General features: G+C 34.1%; 3 protein-coding genes across 12 annotated transcripts in view; 2 read left to right on the top strand and 1 right to left on the bottom strand.

The window, feature by feature from the left end:
* The first annotated feature begins 535 nt into the window (after positions 1-535).
* Positions 536-5,940, top strand: LOC110095093 (putative DNA glycosylase At3g47830). The gene is made up of 4 exons (XM_020820482.2): positions 536-886; positions 978-1,178; positions 5,343-5,399; positions 5,611-5,940. Exons 1-4 carry the CDS (start codon positions 575-577, stop codon positions 5,833-5,835), a joined length of 795 nt encoding a protein of 264 aa, XP_020676141.1. The 5' UTR covers positions 536-574; the 3' UTR covers positions 5,836-5,940.
* LOC110095094 (zinc finger protein 5-like) lies at positions 5,664-10,819 on the top strand. Its single transcript, XM_028698927.1, has 2 exons — positions 5,664-5,791; positions 9,916-10,819. The coding sequence occupies exon 2, from the start codon at positions 10,006-10,008 to the stop codon at positions 10,633-10,635; it is 630 nt and encodes a 209-aa protein (XP_028554760.1). The 5' UTR covers positions 5,664-5,791; positions 9,916-10,005; the 3' UTR covers positions 10,636-10,819.
* Positions 7,512-27,191, bottom strand: part of LOC110095092 (CRM-domain containing factor CFM2, chloroplastic) — a 34,215-nt gene continuing 14,535 nt past the window's right edge. For 3 of the 10 annotated variants that reach the window (XM_028698917.1, XM_028698925.1, XM_028698926.1), the window contains exons 11-14: positions 23,073-23,203; positions 22,749-22,983; positions 22,574-22,646; positions 11,717-11,930 (exon numbers count right to left, since the gene is read on the bottom strand). In XM_028698917.1, coding sequence (XP_028554750.1) covers positions 22,780-22,983; positions 23,073-23,203 — 335 coding nt within the window. In that variant the 3' untranslated portion in view covers positions 11,717-11,930; positions 22,574-22,646; positions 22,749-22,779. Of the gene's footprint in view, positions 7,976-8,140; positions 8,361-11,716; positions 11,931-22,411; positions 22,647-22,748; positions 22,984-23,072; positions 23,204-27,191 lie in introns of those variants that run through there. The other 7 variants (XM_028698919.1, XM_028698920.1, XM_028698923.1 and 4 more) reach the window with 7 other exon arrangements.

The raw sequence follows: 27,191 nt of genomic DNA, 5'->3' as shown, positions 1-27,191 counted from the left end.
TCTCTATTATTATTAGCGATGAATTTAAAGAGTTTTACATCTAGTCATAATATTAATTGTTTTAAAATGAATGTAGTGTAAAATTTAAAAATGATAGTTGGCAGCGAGTGATGGAGGTCAGGGTGGAGGTGGCGGCCGTTGGCCAGGGGGTGGTGGAAGAAGGGCGGCAATGGTGGTCGCTGGTGTGTGCGGTGGCCAATGTTGGTGGTTGGTGACGATTGGTGCTGTCAAAAGAGCTGGATTGCAGTGTAAAGCGTTCTCACTCAAAATTGAGCGAGTTTGCTTTACTGCAAAAATAAACTAGAATGAGTTGCAGTATATTTTCTTCACTTTGAATTCTTTTTTCATCCAATCAAGTATCAAAATTATTAGAACTCATATATTTGAATGACTTTACACTCTAAAGTATTACAACTATAGCCCCTAAATCAATTCTATCTCCTTAAATTTTTTTTTTTAAAGTCAATTCTATCTCCTTGAAATAATGTACAAAAAATTCAAATTTATGAGGCTTTCTAAAATCCTATTTAGTTCAATCCAGCCAAACGGCTCCTTTAATCTATTCCTCAAAAGAATGCCACGGAACCAAAAACCACGAAGATCGCTCGCCGCGGCAATGGAGCCGCCGGAGCCATACCCGGACCTTCCCTTCCCCACTGCGGAGCAATGCCGGTCCGTGCGCGACGATCTCCTTTCTTTTCAGGGCTTCCCAAAGGAGTTCGAACGCTATCACCGACCGGCGACGATCGCCGCCAAACCCCCGCTCTCTTCCGACGAGAGCGTTATCGACGGACTTGTGAGCATTCTTCTCTCGCAGAACACGACCGAGGCAAACTCCCGGAGGGCCTTCGCTTCCCTCAAGTGCGCTTTCCCCACTTGGGAAGAGGTATGGCTCCGCTCCGCTTAAAACCCTAATACAAAAAGTAACCTTTTTGTTTTTCTTTAGGTTAAGGTATGATCTTTTCAATCACGTGAAGGTTCTTAGTGCGGAGACAAGGAGCGTGGAGAAAGCCATTAGGTGTGGAGGCTTGGCAACAACCAAGGCGGCTCGAATTAAGAACATTATGAGGGGTTTGATGGAGAGAAGGGGGCAGATTTGTCTGGAATATTTAAGGGGATTGTCGGTTGCAGAAGTGAAGACTGAGCTTTCACAGTTCAAGGGGATTGGTCCAAAGACGGTAGCCTTTCCCTTTTTTATTTTACTGTAAATTCTGGCTTTCACAGTTCGAAGATACTGACAGTTCAACAAACTGAAGATATTCATCCTACGAAAGAACTAATACGCTAATTAGGCTTCTTTGGGATGTCTTTTTAACTGCTTCTTAAAGCAACTTTTTAGAAGCAACTTTCTAAAAAGTTGCTTTAAGAAGCAGTTAAAAAGCCGTCCCAAAAGAAGCCTTAGGCTTCGTTTGGGATGACTTTTTTATTGCTTCTTAAAGCAGCTTCCTAGTATAAAAATTTTAATTTTTGTACTAGGAAGTTGCTTTAGGAAGCAGAAAGAAAGCCGTCCCAAATGAAACCTTAGTTAAAGCCCACGTCAGTGATGTAGGGCACACAGCTAATTACCAATCAACATCATGTTCATGGATACCATTTTCTTGATAATTTGTTACATCCCTTGAAGATCTTGATAATATAACTTATCAAACTCTTTTTGTTCTAATTAATTGGTTCTTAAAATAATAGATAGCCTCTGATCTCAAATGATCATTTACACACAAGATAAGCCACAACTTAGTTGGAGAATCCTTCGGCACTATTTCCATAATCCAATAACCATAACACTCTCTCAGGGAAGTCAACCTTCATCCTCTTCGCAAGAACCTCAATATCATTTGTTATCTTGTTGACTTGAACATTGGAGTAACATTCTTAGGATCCCCACTGATGGATTTTATAGGAAGGGCGTTAATCAAAGACTACTAATTTCATTTTCAACTACCTTTAGTGATAGTTTTAGTTAACTTTTGACTATTTGTTCTTGTTTCAACCATAAACCAAAGCAACACTTGTGCTAGTAAATTTCGACATATCAATTCCTTTGTTAGGAAGAAGTTATTGATTTGACTTTACATTGCATTGGAAATCTTTTTGTGGAATCGTTTACTGTTTAGAGCTACTCAACATTCTCATATACTAATGGGCACTAGTTATCTACTCCAACATACCTGGTAGGTTATCTACATCAGATGATCATACATTTAATTTTAAGAACTTATTAGTTTGGTATAATAGCTAGCTGTGCTACAATCTTGGCAGTTTTTTTGTAACTTTATTTTGTGTTCTATTTCAATTACATTAATCATATGTTTGATTGTTGTCATATTGAAATGTTAGATTGTGATTCTTCTCCTTGGTTCACAACATCATAGCTCCAAACTCTTCAGGCTAAAAATTATGTTGTATTTCGTACAAAATCCAAGGGCTAAGATGAGGCAATCCTACTCTTACTATCCTTTTGAATTAAATCAAGAGGGTTGAGTTATTTATTTCAAGTAGACAGATTGACTACGACGCTCCTTCAAATAATAACATACTTGCATTACCTTAAAATCATATATTTTTTACCCATATGACTTTCTTTTGCTATTTAGGAGCTCTTTGGTTTGCCCTGGTTCACATAGCTTCATAGACAAGCCTCTTGAGCACATTAAAACTAGGATTTTAGACATAACCTCTTCTTTGCATAACTGGCTACCAATGTCAAATTCCACTGCTACGCATTCTCAAGATTGATTATCATCAATTCCCAAAGCATTAGTGGGAAAAATGATTCACACTTGAAGTTTTAGGAGGTGGGATCAAAGCTTATGTCAATGCAAATCCGCTTGGATGAGGCGAAGGTGACCTTGCTATTGCCTTCGTACGGAGTTGAGACAATAAGAAAATGAACTTCTGGGATCTAGCTTAAGAGCTCTTTCCTTATATGTATAAGTTGGCAAACTGTGCCACAATTTATTTTTAAATTCATAAAAGGTTATGATTTTTATGGTCTTCAACTTTGAGAGCCTTCTAATAACCGCATCATTGAGCATTGTTGGGAGAAGTTGGCATCAGGTTGCAGTCGAGAACATGCAATACCATCATTGTTTTAAATCTCATTATTTGATCAACATGGTATAAGTTTTTCAGGGTAGTAATCGTCCCATAAAACTTCGATGTACGAATCATGAGTTTGCAATTAAAAGCTTGTATGGATGTAATTAAGCTATTGAGCAAAGGACAAACACTTGGTCAAATATCTTAAGCATAGTGTGGATGCCGTTTAATTAAGCAAATAACACAATGAAGCTAGAGATTGGAAAGGAAAAAACCTCTTTATGAAAGTGCTTATGCAGAAGCTTACTCCGAACAAAGCAAGGGAAGTCACTGACACATTTTAAGGCTTATTTGAATATTGATTATTCTATGAATTGAAAATTTTCAGGTGTCTACTAGCCTTATGCCAAGAAAAGTGATTATTGGTTTATAAGACTTCAAATTCAAGGTTATGGAATTATCTTTCAAGTGGAGAAGTGATTTTCTCCTTCTTTGATACTAGCTAAAACAGCTTCTTTTAAATTTCAATTCAAAGCTTGCCCCTAATGTTCTTGCAAGATGTAATTTAGAGATTATTTCATGCACTTTGCTGAATCGCTGATCATCTTCTATTCACATCTGTACAAACACATTAGCAAACATACAGGATTCAGACATCTTAGTTACTGAGTTGCAACATTTTAGTAGTTAATGAGTTACAGAACATGTTCCAGCTCTGCTCCTCAGAATTGTTTTGAAAAAATGGATGTTGAGTGGCATATTTTTCTTCAAGTAGAAGAAAGATATCCTTTTCTACAGCTTTCTTTTTTTCTTTTTCCTCTGAATCTTTCTTTAATAATCCTTTATCAAAAAAATTTTCCAGATGGAAAAAAACAGTAAGAGCTGGAAAAAGGTTATCTTTATGGTATTGTGGATTTGTATGCGTTGCTTTTGGATTGTATATGTTGTCGTCTTCCAGAAGTCCCAATTCTTACAATTTTTTTTTTTAATTTACTTACAGTTGCGGTTTCTCACATGCAGTAATTTTTTTTTTATTTTTTTATGTTGTAATTTCTTGTCAATAAATTGACATAAGTAGGGTTGTAAAAGAACAAATGCATTTGATTAAAAACTCAATACTTGTTCGAATAAGGCTTCGTTTCTAACTCTTCATGAAGCAGTTTTTTAGTACAAAATTTTTACTTTAGGAACGAAAAATCTACTTTAAGAAGCAAGAAGAAAGCCGCCCCAAATGAGGCCTAAGTCTCATTTATATTTATTTATTTATTTAATTGATTAAAATTTGCACAAGATTCTAAAAACTAATCATATAAATGAATAAATTTGAATGCTGACTTGTTTATTCATTTATGTTTGTGAATATATTCGTTTGTTATCTAACAAATAATACATTCAGAATTTGATAAAATGCTCATTTAATGATGATTAACTTGATTATCTGATGACTTGTTGTTTATTATTTTATTAAAATTTATTTTTTTTATTTAAGTACATATTATTAGAAGCTTATATATGATAAAACTATAAAATAAAGTCAGATATCTAAATTTAAAGATAATAGGTTACCCATGTAATAGGATTTTGTTGTTGTATCTAAATTTAGAGATTTTCTTATTGATAGTTAAATAAATACCTTGCAAATTATGATAAATTTGGTGGAAATTTATAAATTCAATTATGTTCAATAATTAGGGGATATGTTTAAATCATTGGTATACAATTATTTAAATTGATTAAAGCTTGATTAAGAGTTGATTAATGTTTAATCTCAGCACAAACTTGATAAGAAAATAAGTGAACAGCAGTAGCTAGATTGTGTCAATTCATTTACAAATCTGAACATGAAAAATTTAAACCTTTACTATTGAACTAAAATTTTATTTAAACTTGGTTTGTTGTTTTTGGCTTTGTTTAAGATAGTTTTTTTAATGCTTCTTAAAGCAGCTTTCTAGTACAACAAATAAAATTTTTATACTAAAAAACAGCTTTAAGAAGCAATGAGAAAGCCGTCCCTTAGACATCGTTTGGGATGGCTTTTTTACTGCTTCTTAAAGTAGCTTTCTAATAACAAAATTAAAATTTTTGTACTAGAAAGCTGCTTTAAGAAGCAATAGAAAAGGTGTCCCAAATGAAGCCTTAGTCTTAAGGGATGTGCGGGATGTGGGAGGTAATTTTCGTCACATGGATTAGACATAAATATGATATTTAAATGCATTGAGTTTCTCTCATAGCATGTGATGTACTAATGACATCTTTAGACCCACCATATGATTGTTTAGTAATATCTGATTAAACAATAACAGGTGGCCTGTGTTCTGATGTTCCATCTTCAGCAAGAAGATTTCCCTGTAGATACCCATGTGAGTGGATCTTACCAGATTGTATACTACTTTTTTATATTTGTCTTAGGCTTTATTTGGGACGGCTTTTTTACTGCTTCTTGAAGCAGCTTTCTAGTATAAAATTTTTAATTTTTAACTAAAAAACTTTTTTAAGAAGCAGGAAGAAGGCCGTCCCAAACGAAGCCTTAATACTATGGATTAATGACTTATTGCTGCAAATATGTTACAGGTATTTCGTATTACAAAAGCCATTGGTTGGGTTCCCATGAAGGCAGACAGGGAGAAGGCTTATCTTCATCTTAACAAGAGGATACCCAATGACTTAAAGTTTGATTTGAATTGTCTGCTAGTAAGCCATGGAAAGATATGTCACAGATGTGCCAATAAAGGAGGTGACCAGCCAACTACAGGTTCTAATGCTTCTTGCCCTTTGACCACTTATGCTGTCATGTAGTATTGACACTTGTTTCTACTTTCAACAACAACTACATTAAGCCTCTGTCGCACTACGTGGGGTCGAATTTTTAAAGGATTCATGTCATGATTATTCGACAAGTTATACGCTGACTGTCGACTACCTAATGCAACCATCCATTTTTCTCATACAGGACTTGGGACCTAGCAACGAGTTGGCTCGTTTATGGGCTTGCGAGCTGAGGTTATCGAGCTCATGAGTCGGGCTTGAGCTAGATGTAGCTCAGCTCATGAGCTTGCGAGCTTGCTCAAATTATTTTTAGGTTTTTTAAAAATAAAATAATTAGTATTTTTCTTAAATTTAAATCTAAAAAAAAATTGTAGTTAGTTTTTCATAAAAGGAAACCGTGAAAGCTGTAGCAGCTACAATGCATTTTTTTCCCAAAAGCAGGTATGTTAAATGTTAAAGCTGCAGCTACAGTACTGTAGTTGGTTTTTTTTTTAAAAAAAATCAAATAAAATAGAAGCTGCAGCTGGTCCGTTGATCAAGAAACACAACTCTTTTTTTTTTTTGGAGGCCATTTAAGGAAAACACACACACAACGCATAAACATAGACTCGAACCTTAGACCTCTTAGTTGGAAGCCTAAGCTCTCAACCAATAGGCCAAGGAGAATTGTGTACAACTCTTTTTTATCCACCAGAGTGCAGTGAAACCGGGCGGAAAATAGCCATTGGAGGGCGTGAAAACAAGATCGAGTGGCTCGACGAACTGCTTCCAGTGTCACGACTCGAGCTCGGTATTTGACTTGAGAGTCAAGCTTGAGGACCCTTTGGCCCGAGCTCGACTCGACTTGTTTACACTACTCATAAATCAAATATGAGTGCAACGAATAAAATATTAAAGGTGATATGGGTAGTAGTAGAAATGAAATATAGGAGTAATATGTTTTGATATTAAAGTTATTTATAGGTGATATGCGTTAAATATATAAATTATATAAATAGTACGATATGTAGTGATCCCTCTAAATAAGTTACTGCACATCTCTCCCCCCCATTGAGGGTGAGTCTTTGACGATAGTCTTTTGAACCTAACATAATAAAATCATTAATGATGTTGCCTTCAGTTTCTTGTAACTCTTAAATGTCTCTTTAAAGGTTCATTTGAGATAAATTTTTCATTGCCTTGTTATTTAGCTGTTAAGCTAAACATTCATTACTTTTTATAAATATTTACAATGAGCAAGTTTTGTAAAATTTAATTTTATTAACACTATGTTGTATAAAAATTTGTCATGTGACTTTAAAAAAGCTAAAATTTATAAATTTGTCATGTGATTTTAAAAAAGCTAAAATTTATAAAATAGCAGAGGCAGAGTCAAGATTATTTATCTACGGAAAATATGTTCAAATTTCTAATTTGAAAAATATTATCAATCTTTATTATTCGAGCTTGAAATTGACATTAGGCTTTATTTATTTTTATATTAGTTGTTATAAAAAAAATAAATTTTATAATAAGGAAAAAAATAAATTATTATACTCATCTAAATTAATTTCAACAAATTTATTTGAATTATGTATTATCATTCTCATTTATTTCAACTATTCTTTTATAGTATATTTTCATATCTAATTCTAAAAAAAAATAAATAAAACATATTTAAAATAGTCTCACCCTCATTGGGGGAGGGAGAGAGCAAGAGAGTGAGAGAGTTATAACTAATATATTTTCAACAATAATTACTTTTACATACAAACAAATTCTAAGACATTCAAGTTCCATACAAAGGTGCTCTTCTAACCTATCATCATTAGAACATTAATTCTTTGAAGAAAATTAATTAAACTTTAGCTTGTTCAAATGCTACTAATTATCTAATTATAAATGCAAATAGTCTTTGGAAACATAAATCACATACTCCTTTTTTAACTTAGCACTCTCCTCAATGATGTCACAGTTGTTATGATGCAACTCTTGCTTTTCTTTGAAGGCATTCAATTTTGATGGCAAAGTGATCTTTTGAACCCTCATGAGTAGAAAAGATTGTTTCTTTAAAGAATCCTTACAAGTGAAGAATCTAGAGGCAACAACAAAGCAAAGCCAAAACACTGAGAAAACTACAAAGCTATGTTGTTCATGCATCACATTACAACAGTACATGCCATCCTTGCAACTTCAAAGCAAGGAAAAAAAAAAGAGGTCAATAAAAGCCAGTCAATATGCCAATATTCTAATATAGATAGGATGAAGGGAAGATATATCCATGCAGGTCTAAGCAATAGAAGCTTGCAAAAATGCTAACCCCAGTGGCATAGGAAAATTTAGTTGCAAGAGTAAATTGAAGCCAAATGCTTTGTAATTTATTGTTGGTATGTTAATCTACATTTAAGAGGAAGAAATGCTCAAGTAGAGCAAGCAACAAAAGCCAGCAAAGATACCTCTCCTACCCACACACGAGAAATTATTCCGTGCGGACGCCAAATATCAATGATAATTGATCATCATAGTTTATGCATGCATCTCACTTCGATCTGTTGGTTGGAAACTTTGACTATTAACTAAAAGATCTTGAGTTAGAAGTCTTAATTGGCTCAAAAATAAAAAATAAATAAATAAAGTATGCCAATGTACAACATCATATCAAAAATACAAAACCCTCTATCCTAAAATGCTCATCTCTAGGAAGTGCTTGATCATTATAATATGCCTACTAAAAACTCTTTGAATATTCTAACCCTACCCTCAGTGAGCTAAAATACTTATCTAATGACCATTTTGAATAAGGGTCTAACTGACATTTTTGTTCATTAAGCAACCACAATGATGCACTGTAGAATCAACTATCAACAGTTCACTGCCACTTTCTCTTAAGATATGCCTGATTTAATTTTTAAAAATTTTGCTTTGTGCCAACTGCTGACTATCTTAATCAGCATTACTTTTCTGTTAACAGGAAACTTGTTTTGGTGGGAACTGCACATGAAAGCAGTATTAATTAAAGATATTATAGGTAGGAGTTGTAGACTCAAGAGCCCTTTGATGACTGATGCCCACCCTGTTCCCAAAGTTTATGATTAAAGTAGAGATTTTTTGTAATGTGGCAATAGAATAGAATTCATCAATATTAAATAATAATAATAATAATAAAAACTCTTGGTTGCTTTATGATGTGGGTCCCAACTAAACAACTCTCTCTAGCAAGTTCCTTGGCTTGTTTATCTAAAATGATTGAGGCTGATGACTTGTTTCACCTGTGACCTGATGCTCTTGGTTTTTAAAAGAAGATATGTTCTGATATGATCATTATTGTGTTTCTGCTTACCTCATCTCCCACTTCTAATATTCTACTGTTTCCATAACTAGTTTTTTTCCTATGTAAACTCAGCTTCGATTGTACTGTTATCCAATCAGCATACCTAGTTTTCTTTTGAGTAAGATACTTGTCAGGAATCCTTCATGAGGAAGCACAGTTCCATCAACTATCTTTTGCAGTCTTTTAAGTTAATGTGTGACTAACGTGTCAGCTTCCTATACAATGCTTCAAAAACAGGTGTTTTATGGTTCAATGAAGCTCAATTCTTAGAGAAATTATTCTGTGCGGACATAAGACTGTCCGGAGACGAATCAGAACGCGCCACGTCACCTGATACAGTGCGAGTACACAGTTGCGGGACACAGCAAAAAGGCGACATGACGTGCTCTGATTCGCTCCGGATGGCGTCCGGTATCCGCACAGAATAAATTTTCCAATTCTTAAGAGTTTGCTAAAAAAATGAAAAAAATGTCATATCATTTGCTTTTTTTCTTGTGAGAGGAGATGCTTTCCTACTTTTTGGCATTCAAAGATTGCACAGATCTTCTATGATGCCAATCCTCCAGATGGTAAATATACTAAATATCAAATGTATTAATCACTGTAAAGTTATAATATTATCTTAATACCTTATAGATGAAAAGCATTTCATGTAGCCTTTGGTGGTTATTCTTTTTTATATGATATGTAAAAGTTTGCTGCATGAGGACTACAGTTTGTTGATCTGATAGGTATGATTATCTTTGCTCCTTTCCTGAAATTTAATGCTTTTTTTTATCAATAATGTCTTTCTCTGCCAGATGTGAATGCATTATAAGTACTGGTTATATGCACCCAAAACATCAGTTCACAAATCATATGAGAAATAGCAGTCTTCCAAGCTCTTAGACATGGAGAAGGATCTCAACTCTACTTCTACAGAAGCTAATCACAGCAAAGATAAAGGGGAAGATAAGCGATTCAGGCTCTTTGGATTTGAGTTGGAACCAGATAAGCAAGATTTTGTAGATGAAAACCATGGAAAGACATGTGAGAGTCAGGATCGAGATCGAGGCCGAGAATCTGGTGAGGAAAGGAAGTTTGGATGCCAGTTCTGCCTTAAGGAATTCCCAAACTCACAGGCATTAGGAGGCCATCAGAATGCTCATAAGAAGGAGAGAATGAAGAAGAGGCTAGAGTTAGAGGCAAGGAAGGCCAGTATCAACTGCTACCTTCAGCCCCTTATTAAGACCCATGGCTCAGAGTACAACTGTGTTGTACCATGGTTTTATGAACCATCCCGATCTGAGTCAAATCTATTTGAGTCTGAAGAAAACATCAAAACAGGGATTTTTACATCATCCAAGGCGGCCGCGAGCTCATCTCAAGCTCAGCAGAGTTCATGCTTGTTTGGTATGGTGCAGCCAAATAACTACAAGGTCAGCTGGCCTGTGATTATGAAGCCAATTTTAGATACGAGAACCAATTCTAAGGGATTGAATCTTCAACTGGGACTTCCAAATCCCTCCAGCCCTTCTTAAGTTAGTAGTTTTGTTATGGTAAATAATGGGTGTTATTTGCCTAGCTCTACTCAGTTCTGTGTACATATAAGATTGTTGATCTGGATGTGATTATCTAGATTCCTTGCAAGTGTTTAAGGATATTTGTTAATAGTCGTTGATTATTTAAGTATATGATATTAAGTTCTCAACTATTTTATGTTCAGATGGCCTTTAACATCATTTTATGCTATGAATTCAGTGTAATTTTTCATGCAAAACTGTGCATCAAGACATAATTCCTTTATTGGTTGCTGGTTTCTAACTGGGGTTGTCAAAAAAACTTATGGTTCATGTTAGATTGTGGTTCATGAATTAGCTGGAGCTCAATTCATTTTTATAAGCTCCTATATTTAATGAGCTAAACATTACAAGATCTTATTTGATTGTATTCAATTTGTTAATTACCTTAATTTTAAAAATGAGGCAGGGGAATATTTTATAAAGATATGCACATACACAGGACTTGACATGTACATTACTACATTTTATAATTTATTGTGAGCTTATGCTATGTTTGATAAATTAAAAAGGAACAAAAATAAAATATTTTGGCTAGGCTACTAAGTCGAGTCAACAAAATATTTTGGCTAGTCTACTTAATAAGTTGAGTCAAATAACACTTCGGACTCACTCAAACTCCATCCATTTACACCCTTAGTTCTAATCCTAGTATACTGCAACTTTCTCCACCCATTTACACTTAGATCTTGGCCAGTGTACTGCAACTTTCTAACAGATTGTCAATCTAAATAAAATGAGCATTTATAGTTCATTTGATTGGACTTGCTTTTACAAAGGAGATTTATAAGCTGATAATTGAAATAATTTTAAAAGTTCATTTTTTTCAAAGCAAACTTTTGAAGTAGTAATTCCACTTTTCTTTTTTAACGCAAATAGAGCTAATGATTTTGGGACAGCTTCAAGTAGTAAATAATGTTTGTTAACTGAAAATAATAATAATAATAATGCTTGTTAATTCAAGCAATTGAAGGAATTGACTAGTGAAAGAACATGCAATATTTGGAATCAAGTGGGAAGCTTCATGCATCACAACAAAACATGAATGGAGGATTCAAGCACAATTTTTATTGCAGAATGATTTTAATAATTACATTCCATGGGTAAAACTGTTACAGATGCATTTTAACAAATGTAACAGTATTACTAGAAACATGCAAATGTATTGATAAAATCTTGACGCTTCCCGAACTAAACATCATAGTCATTTTTCTCAGCAAGTCCTAAATTTGCTGAACAAGTGCTTACATCGCCATCTGTCATGATCCGGGCAATTAAATGAAAATTATGTCATAATAAAACTAGTTTGATAATCAATTTAATTTTCATAGATCCAAAATCAAAATAGATTAGCTCCATCTCAATGATGGCATGCTCAATATTAGTGCAAACTCAAATCTGATATGATATTAACATAGATACTAACCATCATGACTTGATAGATACACAAAATAATCATTAAGATGATCCAAGATGCACTAAGACAAGTTCAAAGGAATGCCCTAAGGGATAGCACTTTGAAAAGATTGTCTTACTTGTGTAGGCCCCAAAAATTCACGTCTAGGCCTCTCCGCAATCCTTTTTTTTTTTTTTTTTTCGTTTTTTTTTTTTTTGTCGTCGAGGAGAGTTTTAACGTTTAAGTTTTGAGGCAAATTTTCAGAAGGCAGATTAGGATATCACCCAAAGATTTCACCCTCATTTTATGAGGACTTTATGATCTGAGTTCAGGTTTCCTATAGGCGCAAGCCCCTATAGTTAATTATCCCTCCGGATAACGAGAGAGAACTTTCGACTAAGACTAGTCGTCAAATAGATACATAGTATCTAGCGTATAGTAGCAATATGATTTGGTATTTGAAAATTTAATATTTTGACGGGACTTATTCCTTCTTGTGTAGACATGAAGCAGTACAGTGCCTGAATTTTTTGGAGCTTATGTTATAGGTGAAGGCAACTTGTTCCTGTAGCTTGAACTGTTTGAACTCCTATATTGAAAAACAAAGAGGCGCAAGAGGAAAAACAGAGAAAAGCTACAGTAGAGATGATAAAACCATCTGTCTTGTATTGATGAGTAGTGAGGTATGTGTACACCACCTTTGAGAAATGAGTGTATTATGTACATGGCAGGATTTGTTACCAGCTAAGGGTGATGATTAAAGAGGTTTGTTAAAAAGTAGTGGCTAAGATAAAAGCAGTACAAATAAGGAGGCTTGCTTATCTATAAGTGCTTATCACCGCCTCGCAAACTAACGATCCGCTGAGAGGAGTGTTAATTTGGAGCGAAGCAGTAGGAACATTTGTTAGAGATAAAAGGTTTTGTGAGAATGTCAGCTGGTTGATCTGTTGAACTTACATGGTGAATGGTAACTTTATTGGAGCGAATGCCAGATGAAATGGTAGTCGATCTCAATGTGTTTAGTCCGGATGTGAAAAACTCGATTGTTGGCTAAAGCTAAGGCGGAGACATTGTCGCAATGTAGCTTGGTTGGAGAGGTGAGGGTGATACCAAAGTCGGACAGGAGGCGTCTTAGCCATACAATATCAGAGGAAGCAGACACTAGTGCTCGATATTCTGCTTCGGTGGAGGATTTTGTGACAGTGGGTTGCTTCTTTACATACCAGGAGAGTAGAGTATCCCCTAGAAGAGCAATATCCAGTAATAGATCTTCGGTCACTGGAGTTGGAGGCCTAATCGGAGTCGGCATAAGTATAAAGTTGTAAATTTCCCTTGTCGATTGGTAATCCAAGATTTGTGGAGCCTTTAATCTAGCGCAAGAGGTGCATGAGCTGTTGAAAATCTTTGTTAAGGGGGTTGTGCATGGATTGGCAAAGGATGTTGGTGGAAAAGAGTGGGATTGACATAGGGTAGGTTGTCAACAAGGGATTTAATGTGGGCTAGGTATTGAGTCATGGTAAGATCTTTCATGGAGGTATTTTGCAGCTCGTTCTTGAGTTGGATAATTTTTTGAGAGTGGTTGAGGTAAGATCTTTCAAGAGCGGTTGGTTGGTTGGAGGCATTTTTTGAGAGTGGTCCAAATTTCATGGCAAGTGGTGAGGGTGAGAATGTGAGGTAGAATAGAAGAAGAGATTGTATAATAGAGGGCAGCAGAAAGGTTTTGATCAAGTAAGTGCCAAGTATGAAAGGCTAGATTCGGTGTGAGTTCACTGGAGGGGGAGAGGAGATGCTTTGGAGGACATGGGATGGAGCCGTTGAGGTAGCTGTCAAACTTGTTGGCGGTGAAGAGCTCGATGATTTATAGCCTCCAAATGGGGTAGTTATCGGTTTGAAGTGAGGTATGGACTATGTTTTTTTATGTTAGACATCAAAAACTTTAAGGGGGTATAGTTTGTTTTTCGGTCGAGGTTTCCATAGGGGTTTGAGATGGCATGCGGAGGTGAGTGGCCGAGGAGGAGGCTGAGTTGTCCATGGAGAAGCAACGGTGTTGTTAAGCTTCGGGCTCTGATACCATGAAGGAACTTGTTCCTGTAGCTTGAACTGCTTGAACTCCTGCATTGGAAAACAAAGAGGAGGCGCAAGAGGAAAAACAAAGAAGAGCTATAGTAGAGATGATAAAACCAGCTATGTCTTGTATTGATGAGTAGTGAGGTATGTATACACCTTTGAGAAATGAATGTATTTTGTACATGGCAGGATTTGTTACCAACCAAGGATGATGATTAAAGAGGTTTGTTAAAAGAGGTTTGGATTTTTTGGAGCTTGTGTTATAGGAATGTAAAGAGGAAAGATAAATGTTTCATCGAGAGTTTTCCCCTTAAAGATGAGTTTGATTGAAAAAAAAAGTTGCTTTTCATCAAAGATGTCATCTTTTGAAACACGAAATTTTTTAGTAGTATGATGATAATAATTATACCCTTTTAAGCGAAAGGAATTCCCAATAAAGACACATTTTAGGAAATGCACCATTTTTTTTTTGAAGGACTTTTTTTAAAGTTATTTAAGTGGAAGAATTTAGCCACATAATTTATATGACTTTTTAAACCAATCACTCTTAAAGGTATTCTATTGATTACGTATAAAGCAGTTAAGCATAATAATAAGTTAAGTTGCAGAGATGAGGATGCTCAGGTGGATAGTGGGGTCGAAATATGCCCAACACAGAGGATCGGATGATCGTATGATGGGGTCGAAACATGCCCATTACAGAGGATCGGGTTGAATGGACTTATGGTGGGGTCAAAATATGCCAAACACAGAGGACCGGGTGATCGAATGATGGGGTCAAAACATGCCCATCACAGCGGATCAAAATCTAAGAGAAGGCATTACCTGACCAGAAGGGAGGAGGACTGAATATGATTGATTGAGAATTTTTTATCTTTTGGGAATGCTTGGACAGTGGAAGCAGGTTTGATCTTAATTAATTCAAGACACAAAAACATTTCATTAATTGAAATTTTGAGCTACATCAAGCGTAATATTTCTTAAGGAAACGCCCATTGATAGATAACATTGGGTGATTTCCTTTACAATCCACTAGCTGATACGAGCCTCCTTCGTAGATAGTTTCTACAACGAAGGGTCCCTCCCAAGTTGATTCAAACTTCCAATCAATATTTCGGTGAGCTAAGATAGGCCTTCGAAGAATCAAGACTAAGTCTCCAACTTGGAAGGTTTTAGGTCGCACTAACTTATCATGAGTTTTAACCATTCAGACCTTATACAATTCTAAACTTTGTTGAGCTTGGAGACGACACTCCTCAAGGCCTTCGAGTTTTTCTAGCTGGAGTTTTGCATTTCGCTCAGTTTTGTTTTGATTGTGGATTGCAATTCTGAGCGAAGGGATTTGTATCTCCAAGGGAAGTACGACCTTTGACCCATACATTTGTGCAAACATAGTGGATTGGGTCGGGATTCTATAAGTGGTCCGATAGGCCCACAAAGCTTCCACCAACCTCTCATCCCATTTATGTTTGTTATCATCCGCGTAGTGGGATAAAGGCTTAATGTTGTTATTGTGTTGATTCTAGAAGAGAAAAGTCAATGACTTCAATAAGATCATTTTTTTTTCTTTCTGTGGCTATGTTATTAGGGTAATTTCTCTTTGGAATATTTTTGGCACTTGATTCTAGAAGAGAAGAGTTAGTTAACTTTTGGCAGTTAAGGTTGCTTCTCTTCGATATATTTTTTTGGCACTTGAAGATTATGCAATGCATTATTGAGAGTAAATATGGAGAAAGTAAAAATACTTTATTGATCTACAATGGTTGTTAGAGAGTTATTGGCTTTTATTATTATTATTATTACTAGGGTAGGGTACAAGCAAGATGGAGAAAAACGATTCATGTAGCCGACCCCACATAGCGGGATAAAAGCTTGATGTGATGTTGATGTTGTTGTTGTTGTTGTACTAGGGTAGGTTTCGTAGCTATCAATGTTAATCATTAGCTCCTAAATCTAGGATATATATATATATATAAGATAAGTTATTTAAGACAGCATTATTATACCATTTTGAGTCAAAGCATTATCTAGATAATTTTTTAAGAGAATTGAAGAAGTTTCTGGGTTTGTCAATTTCTTATAGATTGAGTTATTCAAATTTCATAAGATAGACTGCCCTTTTTGGTGACCACCCTTTACACTAAACCCTAGAGGTCATTCATGGAGTTTATATTATTTTTCATTGATGTATCATTTCTTTTTGCAATAGTTAAGCCATATACTGTCTTTGAAAGAAAGCTTTTGTCCTTCTTTAAGAAAAGAGTATGTAGCACTAATCCTTTAGTCGATAGTTGTGACTAAAGATGTTTTGGAGACTAGAACATCCAGCATTGCCGTCTTTCTTCTTTTTTCAATTTGCATGAGAGAAGAAATCTTATTTAGTGCTCGTAAGTTTTCTCTACTTAGATTTAAACATGAACTTAGTCTGAACACATTAGTGAGTCTTACAATAAAATCAAACACACTTTCTCTTTTACAAATCCTAGAGAATGACTGCATCATCACAACATATCATGTTAAGATATTATTAATAATCTAATTCAAGCCAATAAACCTCCATTGCCTTAAATTACTCAATAACATGAAGATTATATTACTTGATTATTGAAATCATAGTTTTAATAAAAAAAATCTTTAAAATATCATTCACTTTTGAGTATGATTGTTTAAAGGCATCCTAAATTTCTTTTGTGGTAGAGAGGAACAAAATGGTCCACTCATTTCAAGCATTATGATAATCCCCTTTATCCAAAAATACAAACTTTGAGTATTTCGGCACCAAAGCAGGATACATAGGTAGATAGATGGTTTCCTTTTCTTTAAGAAAGAACTTCACAATTTGGGACCATTTCAGATAGTCTCTCTCGTTCGAGCGACATGAAACTTATGGCTCCTACAATTCTCCCTTAGTGTTTTATAGTGAGATAAAGACTAAAATGGTCTCTTAGCTCTTTACAAATTATTAAAATGATCCATGACTATTTAAAAATCTTATTTAAGTCATTTGATTTTTTAAATAGGAACCTAAATGATCCCACAAAATAATTAACTTGGTCCCTATTTAAAGAGTCAATGGGCCCAATTGATACTTATATTCGAGGACTATTTTGGTACTTGAGAAAACACTAAGGGACCAATTTGATCCTTTTTTTTCATTTTATAATTCACGATAGTTGACTCGGAAGGGAAGCCAAAGAAACCAGACATAATGAAAAGGAGTCTCGACGAGATGGAAAGAAAACAAAAGTAGAAAAAAAAAAACCTGACATCGCTCAAAAAACATTTAAAAAGGTAGAAAAGTATTAAAAAAAAAAAACTTCTAATTTTATTGCTTGATTATGTGCAAAGCATGAAAGTTTATAAATACTTTTCCCAAAGTCCTACAATGAAAATAAACCAAAACTATTTATAGGAAAAAAAAAGGTCCCAAAGAGGGGCCAACATCTAGAAGAGAGAGAAGAGGCATATGCTTTACAATTTAAGAGCCATAAAAGGATGGATCCAATGGCTATAACTCTTAATCCATGTGCTTAATGATCCCTATCAAAATTGGTTGACTTTATGGGTCTCATGATCTTTCAATAGCTTTCATTATATTGTAGAAGTTCTACATATTCTCTAATAGTCCCCATCTGACAAAAACCAACCTAACCAATTCTTTGTAAAAGTTGAAGCAAACATAACCATCTATTTTAAAAAGTTTGTGATCTCTACTGCCATAACTACTGAATGACATAAATATAAAGAATTATTGAGTTGGTTAAATGCATTAGGAAAAATAACGAACTTTCACAATGAACATCTGTCATCTCCTCAGAAATTATAAGTTTAAAATTATTCCAATACACTCTGATGTACTGACGTGCAAAGAAATTCTGCTCATGATCCATTGTGCTCATAAGTAATTTGCCATAGATAATTTGGAGCCACACCCCAAATTCAAAAATCAGCAGATATATAAGATTTTTTTATTAAAAGATTGAATCATTGACAGTTTGTCATCAATGGAACTAAGTGTAGCTTATTCATGATAAGTGTGGTTATCATCACAATTATTTGGATTGGCTTTAGAAATCCTCCTCTCCAAATCTTATTTAATGCTACACGAGGTGTCAACCCTCTTCTACCTAAATTATTTCTGGTCTACATATGTAAGTAGAAAAAAGACAGTGAGATCCAAGTTCCTTCCAAAGCTTTCAGTTAAGCAGATAAGGATATATTATCATTCATGCCACATATGTAAGTATATATTTATATATTATCATTCATGCTTTCAGTTTACATGTAGCTTTATCAAATTAGGCACTATGTGGTAATCTAAGAATGTCAGTCATCAGATAAGATGCATAACCTTTGATTAGCGAATAAACCCATTGCTGCAAGTATAGTTTAAGAAACGAAAGATAAAGTTCAAGCATGAATAAAATGGCACTGAAAGCCAAGTCCTCATCACTACCGGGTTAGCAATCTGAACAGTCTAAGTCGATTTGTTCGTCCACTACATGGAAACCTAAGCAACATAAGAGGGGTTAGCAATTGTGCTGGTAATGCGCAGTCATTCTAGAGGTGATGGAGATAAATAGGGGCCGGTATGGATCATCCTATCTTGTTGCAGTACAAATTTGATATAACCAAATATGGAAAGCTTCGGCAGCCCAATCACCACTTTTTAGCTCCACCAATTAATTGTGGGGATTTGAACAATTTTCATGGTCAGGGGAGCAGTAGCTAATGAGACGAGGCTATGACCATACAACTCATTATTGTTAAAAGAAAACCATGAACTGGCTTAAGCCTAGGCAAGGTGTGATGAGACAATATCCTCTCACAAAACTACCAGGTAAGCTCCATTACCAAGGGTACTGCTTAAGTGAGCAACTTACCTTAACTTGGCATGTATCTTCACTTGATTGGTAAGATGGGTGCTACTCCTTAGACGCTAAAAGATGAGTTAACTTTTTATGATGATAATTTGATATTGGGTGATTTTGAAAGAGCATTAGGAGTTAGACAAAGAGGATGCTCACTAGAAAATAAGTAAAATCAGACATTAGTGCAGAATCTTTTTAAGTTATAGCACGCTAACTCTTCAGGATGATCCAGGGAGATAGAAGGAGATGTCAGGATATAAATCTGGTTATGAAAAAGTAGCATGGATGATGACAAAGATAAACTACATAGTAGTAAAAAATAGATTATTCATAAGCTTTGCAAGATAGCAAATTTATATCTTTGTTTTTCGTTATCATAATTGTCTATTTAGTACTTTTTTAGATAATTTATTTAGCAATATATGAAACTTGAAATACAATAAAACTTAAAAAGAGGTGATTTACATATTATTTTAATCATTATCTTATCTTCTTCAAAGTTTTCCTCATAAGTGAAATAGGCTTGTTAAATGAAACAATTTTTTTTAAATGCAAATGTTCACTTGCATTTAAAAAAATGAATCCTTTAAGAAATTGTGTTAATGCTAGGGCGTCCCCTGGAAGCGACGCGCTATATGGCCTGAATACAGTGACAAGTGTGCAAGGGCCGCTGCACCGGCGCCCAGGTGCAGTGTTAAATAGGAAAGGGTTCCCACATCAAGGACGGATGTGGGCAAAGAAGCTAGTCCATGAAACTTTAGGATATGAACTTGGAATATTGGTTCCCTTATAGGAAAAATAATGAAATTAATAGATATTATGATTCATAGGAAGTTAAATATTTTGTGCATTCAGGAAACTAAATGGGTTGGAGAGAAGGCTAAGGAAATTGATAGTTTAGGATTTAAACTTTGGTATTCGGGTAGGAGTCGTACTAGAAATGGTGTAGGTGTTATTATAGATAAGAGTTTAAAAGATAATGTTATAAAAATTAATAGGATTGGAGATAAAATTATAGTTTTAAAGATTGTTGTTGATAATAACATTGTTAATATTATAAGTGCTTATGCTCCTCAAGTAGGTTTGGATATGAGCTCTAAATTAAATTTTTGGAATGACTTAGAAGAATTAATACAAAAGATACCTCTTGAAGAAAGAATTTTTATTGGAGGAGATTTAAATGGACATGTTGGTAGAGAGGTAGATGATTTTAAAAGCAATATTCATGGTGATCATGGATTTGGAACGACGAATGTAGGTGTCAATATCATATTAGATTTTTGTTTAGCTTATAATTTTTTAATTGCTAATACCTTATTTAAGAAAAGGAATGAGCATCTCATCACTTATAAAAATGGATATAGTACAACCAAGATTGACTATTTTCTTATTAGAAAATCAAATCGTTTAGATTGCAAAGATTGTAAAGTTATTCCGAGTGAAAATTTATGTACCCAACATCGATTATTAGTTTTGGACTTTAAGATAAAGGGGCATAAAATAAAAAATAAAGTAAAACAATTTTCTAGGATTAAATGGGGGCATTTAAAGAATATTAACAAAAATATTTTTGGAGATAAGATTTTAGATCGTAAGATTTTGTCTGTGCATGAGGATGCTAATATTATGTGGGAAAAAGTGGCTAGTGATATTAAGAATATTGCAAAAGATGTCCTTGGAGTATCAAAGGGAAAAGCTCCTAATAGTAAAAATAGTTGGTGGTGGAATCCAATTGTGCAAGAAAAGATTAAAAATAAGAAGCTTTGTTATAAAAATTGGTTTAATTTTAAAAATTCCGATAATTGGGAAATATATAAAGTTGCTCGTAAGGATGCTAAGAAAGCCATATGCGATGCAAAGACATTAGCTTTTAGTGATTTATATAATAGATTAGATACTAAAGAGGGAGAAAAATATATGTATAAGTTAGCCAAACAAAGAGATAGGAGTAGTAAGGATTTAGTTCAAGTGAAGTGTATTAAAGATGAAGATCAAAAAATACTTTTCTTAGAAGATGATATTCAACAAAGATGGATGAGATATTTTGCTAAACTTTTTAATGAAGATTGTGAAAATAAGATTGACTATAGTGACCTTAGCACCCTAAATGAAAGTAAAGATTTATGTTTTTATCGGCGTATTAGTAAAACTGAAGTTAGAGAGGCTTTAAAGAAAATGAAGGGTGGAAAAGCTGTTGGACCTGATGATATCCCAATAGAGGTGTGGAAATGCTTAGGAGATGAAGGAATTTCATGGCTTACTAAACTTTTTAATACTATTTTGAAGACTAAAAAGATGCCAGATGAGTGGAGAATGAGTATGTTAATTCCTATTTTTAAGAATAAAGGTGATGCACAAGATTGTGCGAATTATAGAGGTATTAAGTTAATGTGTCATACTTTAAAACTATGGGAGCGAGTTATGGAGCATAGGTTGCGGCGTGATACTAATGTTTCTCAAAATCAATTTGGATTCATGCCGGGTAGGTCGACTATGGAAGCCATACATTTATTAAGAGGTTTGATGGAGAAATATAGAGAAAATAAGGAGGATCTACATATGATATTTATTGATTTAGAAAAAGCATATGATAAAGTTCCAAGAGAAGTGCTATGGAGAGTTCTTGAAAAGAAAGGAGTCAATAATGCTTATATTCAAATCATTAAAGATATGTATGCAGGAGCTATTACATGTGTTCAAACACAAGGTGGGTCCGATGACCCGGTTAGGAGAGTAGAAGTATTAGATTTGACTTATGTTAAGAAAGGTAGGGGTAGACCTAAAAAGACTTGGTTAGAAAATATTAGGAATGACCTTTTCTTTATTAGATTTAAACAAGAATTTGACTTTTAATAGGACACAATGGAGAAAAAGGATTCATGTAGCCGACCCCACGTAGCGGGATAAAAGCTTGATGTTGTTGTTGTTGTTGCAAATGTTCACTTGCGTGAGTGCCAAGCACCTTGGGCATTGAGTTCCATCTCTCTTTAACATCACCTAGCGCCTTTGACAATAATGATTAAATTTCCCCCTAGAGTCATAACCATTATGGACTAGGTCTAGTGAAGCCCAAGCCCAAGGTAGAAGGCTATCTAATATGGATCATTAAGGTATGGCAGGCTAGACTGAATATGTACGACCTCCTCCTGATCTATGATGCCACTGACCCAAAACTGAGTTGGTGTTCTTCTACAGATTTTATCCTTGGCTTGCTTGAGACAGTATTTTGGGAACATATCATTTGTTTCAACTCATAACTTTAACTGTCAACTGAAAAACCGAATTTCTTCATAGACAGTTTGGTTTCAGCAACAATTATTGGGTTTAGCTTAGGAAGAATCATAAAATTTCAGGCTTGTATCAACCAACACAGTTGTAATCTGGGCAGAGATCGCTCATACGATGCTTAAAATGGAAACAGCACATATCATCGAAAACAACAGAATAGACTTTTTGGTCAAAATGAGTTATGAAAAGTATTAGAGATGATTTTTTTTTATTAGATTTAGATGAGAATTTGACTCTTAATAGGACACAAGGAAGAAAAAGGATTCATAAGGCTAACCATATAGTGGGATAAAGATTTGACGTTGTTGTTGTTCAGCAAAATGAGTTATGACCTGATAATTTCAGCATATCTGCATACAGTCCCAAATCATTTGACCATTATACAATAAATATTCATGCTATCTACAAAATGAGAATGAAAGCAGGGTAAAAAGAAAGAAGAATTATCAAACCTGAAACCAATCAGCAAACAGATACGAATGCTTATTGTGCTTCAGCAGATGGTAATCCACATTCCCGTTTGATGGCTTCAATTAGCTGATGGGAAACTAACCCATCGTTGACTTCCATAGACATGTTGCTCACACCATTTTTCTTTATGCCTCCACATGCGTCTCCTTCACCCCAGCCTCTGTACAAGATTACCTTGTTGGGCTCTCTAGAGACCAAAACCGACCCTGTTGCTTGCTGTCAATGTCAATCCAAAAAAAAAAAAAGGAATTAGGCAAAAGAAAATTATAAGGCACTGAATCTGAATGCATTGCCCGACAATTTACCTCTAGCTCAAATACTAACTCTTGGACTGAAGTTCCCTTGGCTCTCCCATTAATGTTCACAATGGCAAGTGGATGCTTCCTGAAGTGCGTCTTAATTGTTCTGGCAACACCAGTCAGAATATTGTTCCTTCCTGATGACAGAACAAGACTAACTTCAATACTTCCCTAGATATTAAAGTCCAGTGAACTAGATTCAGCCCCTTGGATCAAAAACTATAAATGCATATTTACTGTGCTTTGATTTTAAAATCAGTCACAGAGCAAAAAACATCCAGCAAACAGTGAAGAGCCTACAGCTACAGTACAACATTAGTAATCATTGATGAAAGAAGCCTTGTCCCAGCACATAGATAGGGACTGTTTTCATATTTTATTTATATTAACAAGCCAAGAAAGAGTAATCCTAACCATTGTTCCTCCAGGCCAAACAAGTAAAATTCAGCCTAAAGCTTAAATTGATCTCGCCTTTGTTCTCATCTTGAATCTTCAGACCAACTAAGCTCCGGCCAAGCCAAATGTTGCAATTAAATTTTGATAACTTGTGGAAAATAAAAGAATTCAACAAAGAAGAAGAACCTAATCTAAGTTGATAAAGTGATGGGGATCTAAATACTAGATGGATCCAAGATTATTAATTCCATTTATTTTGATTTTATTTTTTAATTTTATATCAGTTTAAGGATTAAACATGTCTGTAATAATGAAACCATGAGAACGGAATATTTTCTCAAATCATTTATTTCCCGGGGTTTGGATTGGCTTATGTGATTTGGTTCAATTGGTGCCTGTTCACTGTTTTGGTAATTCATTGTTTTGATGATTTAATATTTGATTGTTCACTGATGCTAATTTTCCAAAACCAGCTAAGTGGTGCTGGAGTTATCTCATGCCAAATAATATAGCTGCAGCTTACGGCATTCTTGACGGGTTATAGCGGATATGCTATTGCGCCTATTTGGACAATTTCATTTCTCATGTATTATGCTCATCCACTATGTGTGCTTATCCACGAACGTGGTGACATTTAAAGGATCACAGGATTTGAATTACACCTTAACCATTTATAACCTACCAATTTAAGGGAAACAAAGAATTAAATATCAATAAATAGATACATGAGGTCAGTATCGAATTCAGCTATTATTCAATAAAATTCCATATTTCTTCTTTCAATCTTGTGGGCTCCTTAGATGCAGGATTCCTTCAAGAGAGTTTCCATTTTATAAGCAATCTCTCAAGGGAAAATTATCTCCTTAAATCAGAATAGAGCCTGAATCTTCTTCATTTTGATGATCTCTTCACTTTATTTATTTTATTCATAAATATTAAGTAAATGGCGTTGCAGGATTCTTAATTTTCATCAAATCTACTAAAGAAATATCAACGGTTTGTTGAATTCTTGGTTCAAATTTCTTGTAGACTTCTTCGAATTTAATTGATCATTCCATTATCATTTTTGTTCATTTACTCAAATTTTCAAGTTAGCACCTAAATAAAAAATATATAGTATTTAGAGACCTTTCATTGGTAAATTTGTATTCCTTTGTGTCATTTTCTAATTGCATTAAAAATCCTAGACATTTACATTTCCAACATTATAGTATTTAGAAAAGTTCATTATTGGAATAGTTTAACATATCATCAAAGAGATGGAATTTTGCCCACTTGGAAAAATCAATTAACTAAACTATTAAATAAAACAAATTCAAATGTATTATGACATTAACCTTGTTAAACTAGGAATAGAAAATTTAAAAAATAATCATGTTCATACACTTGAATTTGAAGTCAATTCCAATCATAATAATGAACCAATTAAATTAGAAATAAAAAATGATGAAAAACAGGGAACAATCGAGATAAATATCATTGGGTGTTTGATAATGATGTTTATTAAAATCACATGCATCAAATTTTTGACGCGAATGATTACATAAAAAATCAAAATTTAAATTTAAATATCAAATTTTAATGAAAAGATTGATCAAAGTTTTTTTTTATTGGGTAATAGATGATTTCTTAGAAGGACAAATTATATCCAAAATTAAAATTATTCGAGCAAGCTAAAATGTATTGGATGTTCCTCACTTTTCTTTAATAAAGAATTAGCAATTACAAAATCATAAGCTAAAGCAAAATCGATATTGTTATATCACATTCATCAGTCACTATAAACCCATAAATTTTCACTCAGAATGACTTCACAATCTAAACGATTTATTTTTTTATAAAAAAATAATAAATCTAAGTTTTCTTAGGTCTGTTTTTATAAGCGAATAGATGCTATCTTTTTTTTTAAACAAGGTATTAGCAATTATAAAATCAAGATGTAGAGCAAAATCTAATATTATCCTATTAGCTTCATCGGTCATTTTAAACCCATAAACTTTCACTCATAATGACTTCACAATATAAACAATTAATATTTTTATTAAAAAAAATCAATCTGAGTTTTGCTCTCAATTTTGACAAGCAAAGAGAAACTCCTCTCTTTTCTTAAATAAAGTGTTAGCAACTCCAAAATCATAAGTTAGAATAAAATCTTAACATCAATGCAATTTTTAAAGCTATAATTCTATCTTCAATTATATTAATTTTTACAACATTGTCATTCACTCTTATAATCACACCTATACCATTTCTAGTATAAATCCTACATGAATAACCATAGTTTAAATCATAAACTATTAATCTTCTTAGCATTTTCTCCTACATATTTAGTTTCATGAATACATAAAATATTTATCTTCCTATGAATCATAATATCTATTAATTTTATAGATTTTCCTATAAGAGAACCTATATTTTAAGTTTATCTTCAAATTCTAGTTTCATGAACTAGCTTCTTTGCTCACATTCATCCAGTATATGAGAACCCTTCCTTATTTAACACTGCACCCAGGCCCCAATGAGCAAGCCTTGCATACTTTTCATTGTATTTAGGCAATACCACGATTCGCTTAAATGGAATACCCTACTGAGATGAACACTTAGAGAAATTATAAGACAGTGAGCAAATATACATATAAAACAAGACAAGAGAAAATTTTCTATTTCATCATCAATAAATATAACATGTGCAGCTCGCCCTTAAGGGACAAAACAAAAAGTAAAAAAAAAATAATAAGAAAAATATATATGGGTCAGGCGACTTAATCCCCCGTCGCATTCGTATCATCACTCTTATCACAGTCAAAATCCTCTTTAAAGAAGACGATTGGGTCTTGGAACTTGGGATTGAGATCGCCCATTGAGACGAGTGTCCTTAGGAAGTACACGATCACCTTACTGTATCTCTAGCCGATAGATGTCCTAGTACGTGTTGCACTTGAAGAAAGTGTACTAGTCCCTAGTCGCCTTGACCTTCGTAAACACCTTGGTGACCTCTGCTTTAACAAACTCTTTCGCCATAGTATCGCATCCTTCTAGGACCTCTCCTTCGCCAAATTCGCCTTTAGGGCGTCTTCTCACCTGACAATCTTGATCTACAGTTCTTCAACTGTCTTCTATAGTGAGCTTAGTCAATACCTCTAAATTTTTTTGGATGGAGTTATAGGCCATCTCAAGGCGAGACACCTTCACTATAGCTCGTTGTTGATTGTGAGCAAACACATAGGTGGATGATGTAAAACACTTGAAGATTTCAAGTAAATCCTATCAATCTCGATAAAACAGCGAGAAATTTCCACAAATCCAACGAAAAATGAGAGAAAACCAGGAATTTTATTGCAAGAACACAAACTAACAGAGGAAAATAGCAAGATACAATTGATCCTCTATTCGAGAGGAGGATATATCTCCCAAATCTTTAGACGCTGCAAGAGTCCAAAAATCTAAACCTAAGAGATCTCAAATTTCAGCCAAATTCAAAATGCCCTAACCCTTGGAAAAAAACTATTTAATGCATATAATTCAAAAGAAAATCTCTAAACAGTCCCTACATTAAAAAAAAAAAATTGGGAAAAATACATTAAAATTTCACTCCTCATTAATTCTCTCAATTATTTTAAATTTTTTATCACCCAATAAAATTTTATATTAAATCTTTTTTTTTCCCAATTAATTTTAGGAGTTAAAATTTCACTCCTAAACTTCTCCCAGAACCTTCCTAATCTGCTC

Source organism: Dendrobium catenatum, unplaced genomic scaffold (assembly GCF_001605985.2).
Source record: "Dendrobium catenatum unplaced genomic scaffold, ASM160598v2 fragScaff_scaffold_1179, whole genome shotgun sequence".
Lineage (NCBI taxonomy): Eukaryota > Viridiplantae > Streptophyta > Magnoliopsida > Asparagales > Orchidaceae > Dendrobium > Dendrobium catenatum.
Note: the sequence above shows the minus strand (reverse complement) of the source record. Positions and strands in the feature narration are given on the sequence as shown.